Here is a 17,128-nt window from a genome sequence, read left to right on the forward strand (position 1 = left end):
CGCTCGGCCGGCGCGCGCCCGGGTGGCCGCTGGAGCACGCGGCGGGCCCGGGGCGGGGCGCGGCGGGGGCAGGGCCGGGGCGGGGCCGCGGCGGGCGGGCGGGCGCGCGGGAGGCGCGGAGGGAGGGTGTCGCGCCGAGGGAAGCGGCCCGCGGCGGAGGGAGGGGAGGCCGAGTGCTGGAAGCGGAGCTCCGCGCTGGGACTGGTTCCTTCGCAGCCATTTTCTGTCCAACCAAACAGCCGATTGGAGACGGGAGCCAACCAGGGCTGCATTGGAGGTTTGTGTCTCGCTTCGGCCAATGATCGCTCCTAAACCGACTCCACTTTAGCTCGAATGAAATGTCCGTCTCCTCCCGGCGCCGTCCTCGCCGCCAACGCCGCCGCGGCCGGGGGCACTCGCCTCCCTCCCGCCCGCCCTCCCGCTCGGGCCGGGGCCGCTCGGCGCCTGCGAGGCCGCTCCCGCTGCGGGCCCGGCCGGGGAGCGGGCGCGGGGCCGCGGCGCGGCTCTTTGTGCGCCGGGTCGCGGAGCGGCGGGCCGCGGGCCAGGCCGCCTCCCGCTTGCCGCCGCCGGGCTCCGGGCCGGAGGCCGAGGACGGGGCCCCGGGGCCCCGTCGGCCCCGCTCTCGCCAGCGCCCCGGCCGGCTCCATTTTGCGCGGGAGGGGGGTCGCGGGGGCGCGCAGCTCGGACCCCCGGCCCTGACCCTGCTGCTCCCTGGCCTGGCGGCCACGCGGGGGTCCCCGGGGAGCGCCCCCCTTCCGCCCGCGGGGACATGGCGGGGCCGGGCCGCTTTGTTTGCCCCGGCACCCCTGGCACCGCGCGGCGGGCGGGCGGCAGGCGTTGGGCACGGGCCCGGGGCCTTGGGCCGGGCGAGTCGGGGGGATGCGCGCCCGGGGCGTCCGCCCCGCACCGGCGGGACTGACAGATCGGCCGGGCCGTGGGGCCGGGGCCGGCTCGCGCACCTTCGTGGGGAGGAAGCGAGGCCCCCGGGAGGAAGGAATGGATTTGGTCTCCCCGCAGTCTGGTTTACACGTAAAGAATGCAGCCATCTGGCGGCTTGCGGTCCCTGGACTTGCCCCGAAGGTGGGAAGGAAGCCTTTGGGATTGGACTGAGGTTTAATCTTGGGTGGGAGGCGGGGAGGATATGCCGGGCCTTAGGAGCAGTAGTCTCTGAGAACAAAGAATTACAGAGCACCTACAAGTCGTAATCTCCCTCAAAGTGCTATAACAAGATAATTTAAACAAGCTTAGGTAGCATACGACCTTTAAAAAAAAAAACAACGTCCCACTAACCCTCGTGGACTTCACAGTTCGATGGTTTATGCCACGAATCACTTGGCTGGTTTGGGCTCTCAGGATGCAAACTAATCAGCAACATAAAGTGATGGGGTAAACCAATCAATAAGTGGCATTAATAAATAGGGGTTTTATTGGTAAAGTTGCAAGTTTAACCAGAATTCCTTAAAAAGCAATTATTTCTCCGTACTGCTTTTCTAGCTTAATTTAAGGATTGATATTGATGCAAAACTCTGGTTGTGGATGATGAAGAATGGAGGGTGGAGGGAGGGTCTGCTGCTTTTCTTGGATACAAATTTGCATTTCTTCAAACACTAAACAGATGTATGCATTCCCTTGAGCTTTCACATATATCATAACCTGCCTTTAAGAAAATAAATACCATATGAGGCGGTATTGTTTTTCTTAGTATACTGAATCTAAAGAAATACTGATTCAACTATTTGGGTGAGTGATTGTGGTGAGGTGTGACACCCGCCCCTCCCCCAGGCAAAATAGATAAATATATGTAGCTGATAGATTTTAAGTGTTCTGAGAATTTTTGTTTTTCAAAGACACCCTTAGCAAATAGCTCTTATAGCTACAAGGAAGGAATTTTCTGGGCAATTTGGGGGTTAGAAAGAGGACAGTATTTAAAAAGATATTAGAAATTGCTTTTATAGTGTCAGCCTGTCTTTGCTATATGCACCTTTGAAATGGCTTTTTAAAAATTCAGTTCAGTGGCTACAGTTTTTTTCTGTTTACTAGATTTCGTGCTGGAATGCATATATGTATTTTTTTTCTCATAATTAACACTGAAAGGATGTTTTTTTTTTACACCCCCGCCCTTTAATTGTTTCACTTGAAAAAAGGAAAAGAGCAAATGAGAAATGGAGATTGTAACACTGTAATTGATAGCAGTTTATTCAGCTATGTACAGTGAGAATGAAGAGCTATTCAGATGCAATTTTAGTCCAAAATGGTGGTGCTTTAAAATGATAAATAGAGGTCTTGATTGATTGTGTTATTCTGTGTATGTTCTCTGGACAGCATGGCATATTTTTTTCTAGTATAAGCTGAGAGATTGAATTTAAAAGCATTATATTTTGAGATACATTTTTCTCCCCTTCTGAGTTTTTGGACCCCTCAATCTCTAAAACATTAAGAAAACCGTCTCCTCAAAATTCAGTTGATAAGTGGGGTGTTTGTGTCTTGGATACTAATATTTTAAGTGGTTTAGATGTTTGATTTTGGTCTCTTGCATATTATATAATTTGGTGTGATGAATATGTAGTGAGCATGACTAACTTCAGGGTTACATTAAAGCATTACCTACCCCTCCACAATGGAGTCAACTTTTTAAAGTTCAGTTCTCCAAAATAAATCTTCCAGTTTCACAAATATTTGTCGGGTGCCTGCTTTTTGCACCATTTTATACTCTGCAGCCCATTGAATAAGAATAGTAGGTAAAATTATACATGCCTTTTAAAATTTTACTAGGAAGAAAGCCTGTAGGGTGTACGTTTTTATTACTAATAGATGTTTATCTCCTAGGTTGAAATTGCACAAAGATTAGACACCGTTTGAGACGGTGTTCTTGAACGCCACCGACAACAGTATTTCATGACAGTACGTATGTTTTACTATTTTTGATTTGTACAGTAATTAGCTGGAAACAAAATTATAACTGACTTGTATTGGAGATTCCTGATAAAATGGATGCCTTTCAAGTCTAGACAGGTAGTATCTATAGTCATTCCTAGTGCTTCCTTCTTTTTAGTGACTTGCGTGTTCTGTTTCCTGTGGGCCCCTAAGTTCTGTCAAAGCTACAGTGTGAAAAGTTTGTTCCAGCTCTTAAGAGGCACTGTTTATCTGGTAGGGCTTTAGTCGAATTGACTACTTAGAGGACAGTTACATGCAGAATGGAAATGGTGGTTCTAAGAGTAGTACAAGTGAAGTGGCGGGGTGGGTTTGGGCAGTTGGGAGTGGCCTAGAGGGAACCTGTAGGGCTCCAACTGCACTTTGAAGGATGAGTGGCATTTGGATAGGTGGAGGGCATCACCAAATGCAAAAGCCTGAAGGTAGGGATGAATACTTAGGTTTAGGGAGTGGGGAGTAGATAGATTTTCATGGACAAAGTGGAGATTTCATAGGATAATCTAATGAAGAGATACCCCTTGGCCTGTCTGGATACTTAGTTCTAGATCTGCTCCTGTATCTTTGTCATCAGGCATGTCACAACTTCCTTGAGCTCTGATTGCCTCACTGCTGAAATAAAAACTGCACCTGACAATTCCCTAAGTAAGGCACATTCTAGCACTAGATTTTTATCAGCCCTGAAGATAGAGTTGAAAACAAGATTATAGTTAGGTTGAGTGGGGGATCCACTCTTGTAAAGCCATGAAAACTCAGGTGGATTTGATGAGAATTCTTTTAGAATCATTATAAATTTAAGAGCTGTAGATGCGTTTTAGTGAGATTACTCTTAAAATATTGTGTACTCAGGTTGAATAGTGATGCAGGGAAAATAGAAAAGGAAGGGCATATCTGGAAGATACTTGAAAGGAGGTAAGGGATCTGATGACAAGGAAATCTAACTGGGAGGTGAACAGTGTAAATATATATATGCCTTACTGTTAAAGGGTACAGCTGAAACTTACTGGATTTCATTAACCAATGTCACCATAAAAAAATAAATAACTTAAAAAAAAGAGGTAAGGGATTATTAGGTAGAGCTTGGAAAAGATAAAAGAACTTTAGATGACATTGGTATAATTAGCCTGTAAGAGTAGAAGGGTGGTATTATTCTTAATATAGTATTGCAATAGTTGATAAGGAGATCAAGGAGCCCTCATCCATTGCCTCCTTGGAGGGCATGGGGAAGGTGAGTTTCATCTTCCAGTATCTTATGTTTGCAGTGACGAGATATCAGCCATGTTCTACGGGCATGGGTTGTTGAGTGGCAGGCAGGATATGGTTGTAGACTTAGGATTTATGAGTATAGAAGTGATATTTAATGAATTCGTTAAGAGAAAAAGGGAAGAAAGAGAAAATGATAACCTTGGATAAATAACAGGAGGTGAGGAGGAGAGAATATTGCTTTGGAAATCAAGGGAGAAGAGATTCCAAGCATAAATGAGGGGCCAGCAGTTGGCCAGCACTAAAAGACAGTCAAGTAAGATGAAGGCAAGATCACGGGCAACTTCTAAGAGTGGTTTCAGTGTCATATTCAGTGCCATGAGGAAAGCACATATCAAAGAATTTCGGAATGAAGAGGTATGTAAGGATTGCCAGGGTAGAATGAAAACTGGACAAGGGTGTGGAGCAGACTTAAGGTTTTATATGTACTTCTGTGTGTTTAATGAGAGTCTAAGCATGTTTAAGGAAGAGTGAAGAAGCTGGTGAAGAGGACTGAAGATAGCTCAGAGAGGAGGAATCTTTGTATTTCTTGTCCTCAAAGAGATAAATAGGAATGTGATTCATAGAGCAAGTAAGAGGGGTTACGTGAGAGAAAAGTCTTTATGGCTGGAAAGAACGATGAGCACTGTATTTGAAGGAATAGTAATCACACGAGGTTACATTTGTTGAGTTCTTACTATGTATCATGCTCTTGGCTAAGTGCTTTTTCTGTAATCACTTCTCATAGCAACCCCATTTTAAAAATGGGGAAGCTGAAGCACAAAGAGGATGGGAATCAAAGACACAGAGCTGGTGAGTGGGGAGACTAGCTTCAGACCCATGTGGTCTGTCCCTAAGGCCAGTGCTCCATCACTGCTTTCTGGTAAGATGAATCTGAAACCAGGTACATTTCTCACCACTTCATAAATATTGTCCTTGTTTTTGAGAAGCAACTTTAGGTGTTTTCGATATACAATCCATAGACTTAGAATTTAGAAGAGACAAAAGATTTAGGCTTACTGGCTATAGGAAAAACTCAGGAACAAATACTTTGAAGTACACGAGACTCTAGATTTCATTCCCATTTACTGTGTCACCTTTGGCATGTCAGCCTCATATAAGCTCAGTTTTCTCACCTCCTTCACAGGGTCATGAACATTGCGTGAGATATTTAGAAAGTGTTCAATAAATGTTAAATATATTAAAGAGGGCACTATTTACTGCCTTTGTAAGTCATTAGTATAAATATTGCTACATGAAAAAATTATAGAATAAAAACATATTAGCTTAGCCAACTGTCCATTCATTTTACATAACATTTTAAAGAACAGTATTTTCAGTTAAATAATTAGAATAATCAATAGAATTAATTTAATGGGATTTAGCTACTCTGTCCATATATTTCATGCCCCTTGAATCTAATGATTTATCATTTTACCCATTGTCTTGTCATTATCTTACATGCTCTTCCCTCTTTGTTAACTGGATGAAATCCAGTACTTTAGCTTCTCAGTTCTTATACCAGGCCTGTAAGTGTCACGGCTGGACATATCAGTACTGCTGAACACTCATGGTCACCAGCTTCAGCTAGGCTCTTTGCACTGCCCAACAGTCCTGCGTACATCCTGCCCATTCTTTGCAGTGAGGGCCAGCTGTCTGCCCAGCCGTAAGAACCCTAATGTTACCCTTGGCGTTTCCTCCAGCTCTTATTCAGCCAGTTACCAAGTCTTGAGTCTACCTGCTACTAAAATGTCTTCAGTCTCTGTGTTCTCTTGCTGTCCTGGACCAGATATGGGAATGATGGTCATCTTGCCCGAATTCGGTCCTGACTGGGGCATTATGGCCCTTACTGGTCTGCCACCATTCTTGCTCTGTGGTTCATTAACTACACTGGACTGTAGCCAGAGTGATCTTTTAAAAATGAAACCTTACTCACTGTCTTTGCTAAAACTCTTCTTTGATTTGCTCTTGTTCACAAGGCGCTGCTTGATATAGCAACTACTTAGCCTGAACTATATTCCCCTATTTACTTTGCCTCGAACATTCTTTTGCTATTTTTCTTTGCCTGATTTCTCTTCATCTTTCAGTCTCAGTTTAAATGTTATTTCCTAAGACAGCCTTCTTTGACTCAGACTAGTGAGGTCCCAAAGCATGTACCAAAACATCTTTGTTTTCCTTAGCACTTGGCATTAACAATTAGTTAATTATTTGTAATTATTTAATAACTATATATAACATTTACTGAGCACTCCTATGTACTATGCTTTCTTTACATGGTAATTCCTATTCTCATCCTACTGGCTCAAGGTCTCATGCCAATACGTAGCAGGTATTTCAAACAGGTGATCTGATTCCAGTACCTGTTCCTTGGAAGTACTGACACGCCATGCTCCCCACCCCTTTCCCATGCCTACCAATTTATGTAACATTTGTCTTCTGTGCAAGGTGAGGACAGGGACTTGTGTTGTTGACCGCTTCATCACTAGTGCATAGCAAGGACCTGATAAGTACCATTTACTCGGTAAATATTTATTGACAGGCTTACTTAAAATTTATAATCTGTTTTATAAATGTTTATGTTTTAGACCTAGGAAAAAAACCTTTGAGATGTATCTATCAAGTTTTCCCCCTCATTCTTTATGCGTGGATAGAATATCGAAAGCATCAAAAATGAGGCTAATTGGTTGAATGGAAGATATTAAGTTCTTTGGGGATTCAAAGAAGGGAACACTAATCTTTGGCTTGCAGAATAGAGTAAATCCAGAAGGTTTCAGGAGGATGTGGGAACTCTGGGTTTAAAGTAGGGGGCACAAATTTTAATGGTAGAAAGAGGAGAGGAAGGCAGAAAGTATGGTGAAATGACAGAAAAGCAAACTCATGAAACCAGATGACACAACTAAGCAGATGATGGTGCAGCTTATCTTCAAAGGAGGGAGAGTGATAGCTGACATCTGAGTACTCTGTGTGCCAAACACTGTCCTTAGCAGGTGTCCATTTGTTTGATTCTGACAACTCTATGAGATACTAGTGGAACTATTTTTTAAAAGACTGAGGTTTAGATGCTGAGGCTGTTAATGCAATTGATAATCTTGCTGCTCATTCCAGTGTATGACAAGATACTGTGATTTGAACTATTTGCCTTTAATACTTTTTTAATGTAATATTTATAAATTAATTTCCCAGACCCTGGTTATTTGAAAAGTATCTAATTTAAAAAGCTAACTTAAAAAGACTCATGGCATCCTGTGGGCATTCATTTTGGAAGGATTTGTTATTGTATTTTTTCTTCATCCACTTGTATGTTCCGAAACTACTTTGTTCCTGTCTCCTGCACCTCTATCTCCTCTAGGGCATCATAAAAACTAGTCAATTCATAGCTATTGTAACTGACCTCTTTTTTATGGCTAAAAAATCCATCATCATATCTGTTAAAGACTACCCCCTTAGTACCTTGTTTGCATTTTAGGATCAAAAATAACATTTTATATTTGAGTAATGTTTCACCTTCATTTCTATTAGCTGTTTAAGACAGAGAAGGTGATATTTCCATTTTATATAGAAATACATTTAACCAGTAGGGTTGCTCATTATCAGGGATCAGTAGGAGAGTCGGAGCTCACTTACTGTTGTTTACCACCTTTTAGAGGCCACTAAGCAGTATCAGTAACTAGGTACCCTGTACTGTTGCACTTTATTAAAGGTAGGGGAATTCTCTTCGTTAGCCCCTGAAAACCACTATAAATTATGGAAATGTATATGTATCTGCAATTATATTAGATACCACGATCAACAGATGCATCAAAGAAATGCCCTGTTATTGAAGACTTGGAAACTAGCCTGGTATTTTAGTATTAGATAAAAATCCAACAGAGATGGAAAAGGAGACATGTGTCACACAAGGACTCAAATACTTCATTTAATAACATTAAGTTTGTGCTGGGTCCTGGGACTTGATGAGCATTTAGGATCAAGTGTCTCTCCATGTGGCCTAAAAGCATATATAAATTACATTTAATTTTTGCTACACTGTTTATTCAGAGAAGGCATTTAAATTTTTCCTGCCCACAGTTAGCCAGTCCCTTATTGTTTTAAAGAGCATTGTTTCCAAAGCAGAAAGACTTCCAGGATTTGTCATGTTGATGAAATGGAATGTAGCCAGTTTAAAAGTTATGGTCAGTTTTTTCCAGATTTTGCCTCTTAGAATTCTTATAGTTTTGAGCAAAATTAATTAAGCAGGCATCTTTCCAAGTGGTCATTTTAATTCTCACTCTTGTCTATGGCTGCAGTGGCCCTATCCTCAGATGCAGATCTCCAATCTCCTTGACCCCTCTTCTGTTTTCTTTAAAGAATCAAAAGTTTAAGGGTTAGGGGAAGAGAAAACTAACCTTTGGCAAGCATTAGAGGTTGACGGGCTTGTTCAAACTGTGGGTGTACTTTTGGGTTGCATGGGTACAAACTGTATAAGGAATCCATATGCTTCTTACGGCAAACAACAGTTTGAACCAAGACATTGTCTATTGTGGAACTTCCATGAGACCACAAAGAAAGTTTGCAGCAGCAACAAAAGGGTTTTTCTGGGAATATCAGAGTTTAGCAGGGGAGTGAAAAATTATGGATATAGGTGACTTCCAGGAGATCACTAAGCTGATTTTGGTTTCATTTGTCATTCCAGGGATACATTAAGTTGTAAGTCAGGGTTGCCTGTACTATATCTGAGGATTACACAGTTGAAAAGAAAGAGGTGTGTGTTTTAGATTCATTTCCTTGTTTTGTTTCCCTGTAGGTCTTCTGCTTACCCCTTGTGGAGGATAGATAGGGGACTCTTGTATAGTTGGCAAATTATCAAAAGTTTTCCAAATCAAGAAATATGAATGTTTTCTTTTAGTAAGCTTAAGCTATGAAAAATGGAATTGACCCATGCTGTGACAGTTTATGAGCACTGAATCTATTGTTTTTTAGACAAGTTTTATTGAAGAGTACTGAAAAACTGTTTTTCCTCATAGATGGATGGTGACAGTTCTACGACAGACGCTTCTCAACTAGGAATTTCTGCAGACTATATTGGAGGAAGCCATTATGTTATACAGCCTCACGATGGTAAGAAAGCCACAATCAGAAACAGATCACAAGTAGAAACGAATTAGAAAGTGGGAATTTTATTACTATGATGTTCTAGATTACTTTTGTCTTTACAGGAAAATTATCAATTTTGCATCACAGTTCAGTGTCCTCACTGAAGTGTCTCTAAAAGTCGGACCATGCCATTTTAATCAGAAATAGCCTTCAAAAGAATGATGAGTTCTAGAAAAGAATTGTGGAAAAGTATGCCTTTTAAAAACTGGTAGTTTCTTTAAAATTTTGTTACTGATTTTCTGTTCGAGTATTAAATATGGAAAATTCTTATTCAGTTGATAAAAATACATAGTTGCTAGTTATTATATGTCCAACACTTATGAACAGATTTATTTTTGTTTTTTATTCAGTATTAAGTTTGAACTATGTCAGATATTAGAAGAGCAGTATTAGGTTAGCTTATCAGAAATGATTTACTTTTGTGGCATTCTGATTTATATAAGATATATTTTTGTAGAAGTTAATTGGAGGAGGGCAATTAGTTATTTTATCCTAAAACATACTCAAACAAGTTAATTTTTATAACATCATTTTAAACCCATAAAAATGTACATTGAATCAGCTTAAATGCCTTTCTTATTTAATATATAAAAGTGGGAACTTTACTTACAAGATAATGCATTTAGTGATAAAAGGATAGTATTGATACTGGGAAAGCTTCAGTTATATATAGATCTGTAATTTGAAAATTCATTTTGTATAAGCACGTTGTATCACTACTATAGCTTTGTCCAAAAACTATTATTAAAAAACCAAACCAAACAAAAAACTATTACTACGTTAGTAATAACCCAATTGGGTCAGTAATATTCAAGTACAGTTTTTCCTTTCTATATAAACTTGGCTTTGGTTAAACATATAACCTCTTAATCTAGTAATGTGCAAGGAGCCACGGGTCAAAGTCTATAAGGGTGATAGTTGAGTCACGCAACATATATTCATGTGCACCTTCTCTGGAAAGTGCCGTACAAGTCCCAGGAAGGACACCAAGCCAATCGCTGTCCTCAAGCAGCAACAATCCAAGAGAGGGAATGAGAAATTAAAAGAATTATAAAACATGTAAGAAACGATGCAGACAGGCACTTGTGATATTCTGTGAAAAGAGAGATGATTTCTGAACGTGCCATGGAGATGCTTTTGAGCTTTTGGAGAATGTGTAGGTAGGACTTCAATAGGCAGAGTTGAGTGACAAAAATGGGTTTGAAATTAATGGGTAGGTTTAGTTTTGGCCCTGAAAGAACTGTGAGAACTGCTGTCCTGACCCTTGAAAAGAATTAGGAAACCGTTCTGGACCATTTTAGATAGTCTTGTCTATCTTAAAGTAAAAATTATGAGAGGCTTTAAACGTATTTTTATTTCTTTAGATACTGAGGATAGCATGAATGATCATGAAGACACAAACGGTTCGAAAGAAAGTTTCAGAGAACAAGATATATATCTTCCAATTGCAAATGTTGCAAGGATAATGAAAAATGCCATACCTCAAACGGGAAAGGTAATGCAGAGGAGAAGTTTAACTAGGTTTTTTTGGAGGGGGGAATCCATACTTCATGAATATAGTTAGCTATTGATTTCAGTCGTTTAGCCTTTCAGCAAATCAAATATTTCTTTCAATTCTGTATACTTGGTTACTGAACAGTGTTCCATTTTCAGTTTTGTCATGTCCCCAAATGTTCCCCTCTCCCCCACCTATTGGAAGCAGATAAAATAGAATTAAGAATTTTTAAAAATAGGTGTATCATCAGAGCTATCAGATTTGGGCTTACGATGTTGTAACTGGCAGCAAAATTAGGTCACATTGGACTGATTTGGGGGGTTGTAAAGCTTTTAAAAAATCCTTATATTTAGAAAGAGCTATTTTTATATAATTATAAATACTAACATTTAAATTCAACTGGTATGATTTTTTAAGTAGTTTTCTCTTGTTAGAATTTAAAAACTCATTGTCACTCTGCTCATCACCCGGTCTTAAAATTCACACTCTATATTATTTCATATTACATTATAAACTTCTGTCATTTTATTGTAGCTTATAAAGTACTTCTGAAATGAATAAAGCTCATAAATATATTATTAAAAGACATCACTGAGCCTAGAAGTTCCAGTTTGAGAGGTCCTCTTTATGTTTTACGGTGGGGGGGCGGGGGGGAGCACACCTGCTTGCCATAGCTTAAATAGGCTTGGCCTGCTCAGTGCGATGCCACAGCCAACAGCCACATGTGGTTACTGAGCACTGGGATGTGGCTAGTGAATTGAGATGTGCTTGTAAGTCTAAAACATTCCAGATTTGAAAGACTTAGTATGAAAATAAGAATTAAAACATCTCAGTTTTTAAATCCATCCTGTGTTTAAATAATATTTTAGATTTATTGGGTTAAATAAAATACATAATTAACTGTTTCTTTTTTTTTTCTTTTCTTTTTTTAACATGGCTACTAGAAAATCTAAAGTTATACATACAGTGCACATTATATTATCTTGCTTGACTGCATTTATGCAACTCTTGTTTACTTTTCTCCAGGATAAATACAGGCATGGAGGTAAAAGACAGTATGTTTCAGCAAGGATTTTGAGGGTCATTCCTGTTAGAAGTGGCTTTGGAATGGCATAATTTAATCCATTAGAGTTTCACTTTCAAAGCCATACCCTTAAGAGAAGAATTGTTTTTATAAGGTGGCAGATGTGTTTCTTTCGGTAGGCTTTTTAATAAACTCAAAACCTGTACCTGACACTTTGTACCTTAATATTAAATATGTCACCAGCTGTCATTATTTCACTCCCTTGTAAGCTGTATGTGAATTCAGTGGGTTTTTTTGTTTGCTTGTTTTGTTTTTTTAAATTCTGGTGTCCTTATTCATGGAAATGCTAGAGCAGAGAAGTGGTACCTACGTTTGTAGCCTACAATATACAACATAAATGACCGTATTGATTTTCTTGGGGCAGTTGGTGTAAGAGTTTTCATTATGGCTGGTAAGGACATCCAATGGTGGCTTTTATACCTAAATTATGTTTTCTATGAGTAGTTGTCAAGGCTTCTTTCACTTACATTTGGGTTTTTATTTCACTCTGAGGGTTGGCATTTTGATAGTAGGAATTGTGTTGTTATTAGCATATATTTCGAAGATTAAAGGTTAACACTCAGAAACTGAAGTTTACGTTCCTCTGAATAGCCTTCTATTTTTGCAGGTTGTTAGGAAGGTGATGGTTATATTGCCTGCAGACTTACCTATGATTTTTCTTTTCAGATTGCAAAAGATGCCAAAGAATGTGTTCAAGAATGTGTAAGTGAGTTCATCAGCTTTATAACATCTGAAGCAAGTGAAAGATGCCATCAAGAGAAACGGAAGACAATCAATGGAGAAGATATTCTCTTTGCCATGTCTACATTAGGCTTTGACAGTTATGTAGAACCTCTAAAATTGTACCTTCAGAAATTCAGAGAGGTATGTAAAATGTCTTCCATTATGCTTTTAAGAAAATAAGATACACTATTCACTAACTTTTTAAATGTATTGTTTAAAACTTTTATGGCGATTACATTTCTTAGACGTGTATAATGGCTTACCTTACTGCACTTAAATAGTAAGTCCTTTCTTTTCCTTTGTTTATTGCTAATGATAGCGTAGTTATGTAATGATTAAGAATGTGGACTCTGGAGAATGAATGCCAGCTTCACCACATGAACTCTGTGACCCTCATCAGGTTATTTAAGCACGTTAGGCCTTGGTTTCCTGCTCTTTAAAGTCAGGCTGATAATAATACCTACCTCACAGAATTATTGAGAGGACTAAGTAAAATAATCTATTTAAGTGCACTTAGCTTGGCATATAATGAATGCTCAGTAATGTTGGCTGTTGTTATTAATTTTAAAGAGGTAGCATCTCAGAACTTGGGGCCTTTTAGATAAGAAAAAGAAGGCATTGTAACTTTTCTTATTATTGATTAAATTCTGCATTTCCTTTGGTTTATCTTTGCTCATGCATTTTGTGAAAATGAGTTGATCAGCATATTTCCATGCTTCACCTTGGATGTCAGATTCACATTGCTTTTGAAATATTTTCTTAGTATCTTCAGTGTTATAATACCATTAAATTAGTGATATCTGTATGGAATGATTAATTAAAAGTAGGAAGAGAATATGTAAACTCTTCACAGTACTTCTCCAGATCTTCAGCATCATAGAACCCTAGAGTGGATGGAAACTTAGAAGTCTTTGGTCCAAAATGTAATTTTGATTTAGAAAATTTAGGCCCCATACTTACAGTTACAGTACTGCCCAGATGGCCAAGAGCTGTATATGTAATTAAATAATAACTCGGATCATTTTTAGTAGACTTATAAGCTGAGTATTTATAGTATTTTACAGACTATTTCATCTATAAGTAGGGTTTTGTTTTCCTTTTGATTAGTATAGAATTAGAATAATTTATTTATTTTTAACCATAAATATTTTAGCTTTTCTAGGTCATTATTAACAGTGTCCCGTGATGATTACTACTTATATAAAAAAGTTAGCATTTTGAAAGGCTTCTTCATATGTAATTAACCAGAAGTGTTAATAAATACTCTGTGTAGTGTTTGTGAAAATAGAAGCTCTTAATTTTAGGAAGTAAGTAAACAGTCTACTTTAGAAAAGTTTCTTTTGAATAGCAGCGATTACTTTCTTGGTTTTCCTTCCCCAGGCGATGAAAGGAGAGAAAGGAATTGGTGGAGCAGTCACAGCTACAGACGGACTAAGCGAAGAGCTAACAGAGGAGGCATTTAGTAAGCAACGTTATGATACATTTATGCAACTAAATTTGTTCTTACGAGTCATGTACATTGTTAGTGATTTAGTAGTAGATATTAATATTGTATAGTTGGACTTTAGGAATATCAGCACTGAGTACTTTGACATAACACTGTCTTGAATAGTTCTTACTATTTCATGCTCTTATATTTGAAGTCAGCGAAAGATTAGTGTAAAATTTTAATTCTGCAGACATAATCTTTCACCAATAGTTTGAACTGATTTCCAGAGTTCCTAGTTTTTGGTTTAAGATTCACATGATAGGAAGGTTGAAAATTGTAGTTTGCAGTATAAAAATCTTGTGATTTAAATAAATTCAAACTGGTTTCTTTTTTAAAAATTGAGTGCTATGTCGTTATATTGGTGAAATAAAAGGTCTATGGTGGTTATAGTTCTCATATAAAATTTATATGGGGTATTTTATATTTCTCACATGAAAAGTATATGCTGCTTAGTTATGTAAGTCTTCTCCTAGTGTAGGTCTCTCCATGAGTCGGAATTTCTCTCCAGTCTTTCTGCAGATTTGTACACATGGGCAATTAAGATTCAGAAAATCGAACATGCTATAGAAGAAATGTGCTTTTTAGGAAATTTTTAAAATGGAAAATTTGGGAGGTTCATGATTTTGCCCAAGATTACGTTGATAAGCAGCAGAATTGTAATGAGACATTAATGGCACAACTTTAAGGTTCAGGCCAAGAAAGTAAATGCAATTCTTTTCTCACTTTAACTTTTTCCTGCCGTTCAGCTAACCAGTTACCGGCCGGCTTGATAACTGCAGATGGTCAGCAACAAAATGTTATGGTTTACACAACATCATATCAACAGGTGGAGTATCTTCTTTGTATTTTAAATTATTTTAAAAATTGATTATATTCATTGCTAATTTTATCACAGGTAGTTCATTCAACACATTATTATTAAAATATAAACACACATTCATATTTGCATAGATTTCTAGAAAGATATACAAGAAATTAATAAAGTAGCCTCCTTGGGTAGGGAATGGAAGTCCAGGGCGGCAAGTAGACGTATTTTTCATTGTCTATTGTTTTTATTCTTTGAATGTTTATAATACGCATAAGTTCTTTTTAAACTAATTTTTCTTTAATTCTTGTCAATTTGAATTTTCTAATCAGATTTCTGGCGTTCAGCAAATTCAGTTTTCATGATCTGAAGAAATGATGGAATGGGGAATATAGAGAAGCAAGAGCGTCTGTATGATTCCGAAGCAGAGACATTAGAAGGAAATGAGTGGTGAAAGGATGTGTCTTTGTATATTAAATCGCTGTAATGTAGCTTCCTGATGCTTGACTAATTGAGGTGTTAATTCTGACTTGAGAATCTTTTTCATGAATGATTTTAAAGAAAAAATTTGGATTTTAAAGGTATTAAAATATTTTTGTTTTGTACAAGAGTTTGTTGCTCTGTATGACTCCTGTATGCATTGTATATTGCAATTTATTACTGTCAGAGATTTGTAGACAGTTTCTTATTTTCATATTGAATCATGTTACTTTTGTAATTCAAGTAAGCAGCTGGGTTAATTCATGATGTTGCCCTTTTAATAAAATATAAGGGTAGAGTTCATTTTGAATGCAAGTTGCCTTTATTATAAATTTGAGTTTGTCTTGGTTATATATCTTGCATGATAACCTAGCTAGGTTTTTAGTATTTGCCATATTTATTAAAATTAATTTTTTTGTAAAACATTCATAGCTTAAGCAGCACCATTTTTTAAAAAATGTAATTGAAAAATTAAGTGTGAATGCAGAAGCAAATATTGTCTGCCCTCAAACTCGGTGCCCGTTAACAGTGTTTACACTGTTCTTTGTGCCTGTCAAGATAGTTTTAGTTTATTGGAGCTTTTGTTAAGAGCAGATTTGTTTATTATGAGTGGTGGAATTCATTTAGGTTTAATATAGTCCCAGTGCTCATGAAATGGTGCCCCTTTCATTTTGTATATGATTTTTTCCAAAGCCTATCTTCAAATACTATAGTATCCTCTTCCAGAAGAGGAATTTTATAGTCTGATGGTAAATGTCATTTTACCTTTTTAATTGAAATGTCAAGTTTCCTATTATACTATGGGAACCAACAAACGTCAGACATCATTGTGTGTATACTGACCTGTTTCTGCATGGGCGAGTGGACGCAGTGAAGAATAGAATGAGTGCTGTGAACGGTGTGAAACAGAAGCCGCCAACTTCTAGTGTGCTGTCTCGATCTTTGCAATAAACTAAACTTAGATAATGTAACTTTGTACAATTTAGTAGTATGTACTTGGGTTGTTCCTTTTGTAAAGCGAGGATTTATATTTTTTCATCCATTCTTTAAGGTGATAATTGACCTGAGGTTTGTTTTTGTTTTTTTTTTTTTTTTTAATATCGGTAATTGCTATTGTATAGTTTGCTTCAAAGGGAGGGAGTTTGAGCGAAGGTCATCTTGGAAGGACACTCATATTTATAAGGCAGAAGCAATTTCCCAGATGTAGGCTGAACAGAAACATTTATTTTGCCAGAAGGAGCCTTTGGGGGCATATTTGGGCTAATCTGAGGTTAATAACTCCTTTACTACCCCTCCCATTTAAAAAATAATCTTAATTACAGAGACTTCAAATAGGCAAACAAAAGGGGGGAGGGTGGTTAAGCAAAATCAACCATCATTCTACTATGTTGAAAAGACCAATGTTAATATTTTGGTAAATATCATTTGTCCTTTTACTTGGCTAAATATGTATATTTTTATAAAAATAGGCTCATACTTGCATTTGCATACGGTTTTGTAACCTGCTTTTTTCACTTAATATATTGTGAACATCGTTCCCAGGTCATTACATAGTCTTCCTTTTTTATTCCTCTATTACTCTGTTGTACAGCTGAACCATAATTTATTTAATACTCTGTAGGACATTTTGCTTATATACATCCTTTTACAGTTATAAACAACATTTCACTGAATCTTATGTACATGTATGGCTTTTTCTTAAGATAATTTCTTAGGAGTAGAATTGCTGGGTTAACAGATACACAAAAT

General features: G+C 38.1%; 2 protein-coding genes across 8 annotated transcripts in view; one reads left to right on the forward strand and one right to left on the reverse strand.

Moving 5' to 3' along the window:
• Window positions 1-122: 122 nt before the first annotated feature.
• On the forward strand, window positions 123-16,350 carry NFYB (nuclear transcription factor Y subunit beta). Of its 5 annotated transcripts, none has more exons than XM_039877922.1 (9): window positions 123-277; window positions 2,827-2,901; window positions 8,843-8,911; window positions 9,174-9,267; window positions 10,668-10,798; window positions 12,549-12,746; window positions 13,986-14,067; window positions 14,841-14,920; window positions 15,232-16,350. In XM_039877922.1, the coding sequence occupies exons 4-9, from the start codon at window positions 9,174-9,176 to the stop codon at window positions 15,262-15,264; spliced, it is 618 nt and encodes a 205-aa protein (XP_039733856.1). In that variant the 5' UTR covers window positions 123-277; window positions 2,827-2,901; window positions 8,843-8,911; the 3' UTR covers window positions 15,265-16,350. The 5 variants fall into 5 exon arrangements, with proteins under 5 accessions (XP_039733856.1, XP_039733854.1, XP_039733858.1 ...); XM_039877923.1 differs by lacking the exon at window positions 123-277 and adding an exon at window positions 943-1,080; XM_039877920.1 differs by lacking the exon at window positions 8,843-8,911.
• Window positions 9,345-17,128, reverse strand: part of HCFC2 (host cell factor C2) — a 50,622-nt gene continuing 42,838 nt past the window's right edge. For 2 of the 3 annotated variants that reach the window (XM_039877915.1, XM_039877917.1), the window contains exon 17: window positions 10,640-10,992. In XM_039877915.1, coding sequence (XP_039733849.1) covers window positions 10,901-10,992 — 92 coding nt within the window. In that variant the 3' untranslated portion in view covers window positions 10,640-10,900. Of the gene's footprint in view, window positions 9,472-10,639; window positions 10,993-17,128 lie in introns of those variants that run through there. The other variant, XM_039877916.1, reaches the window with a different exon arrangement.

This window comes from Pteropus medius, unplaced genomic scaffold, assembly GCF_902729225.1.
Source record: "Pteropus medius unplaced genomic scaffold, Ma_sr-lr_union100, whole genome shotgun sequence".
Lineage (NCBI taxonomy): Eukaryota > Metazoa > Chordata > Mammalia > Chiroptera > Pteropodidae > Pteropus > Pteropus medius.

Bases quoted from the DNA above. Each gene is read 5' to 3' on its own strand.
- NFYB (XM_039877920.1), top strand. The intron at 12,747-13,985 runs GTATGTAAAATG...TTCCTTCCCCAG, and splicing joins ACCTTCAGAAATTCAGAGAG to GCGATGAAAGGAGAGAAAGG. The intron at 14,068-14,840 runs GTAAGCAACGTT...CCTGCCGTTCAG, and splicing joins GCTAACAGAGGAGGCATTTA to CTAACCAGTTACCGGCCGGC.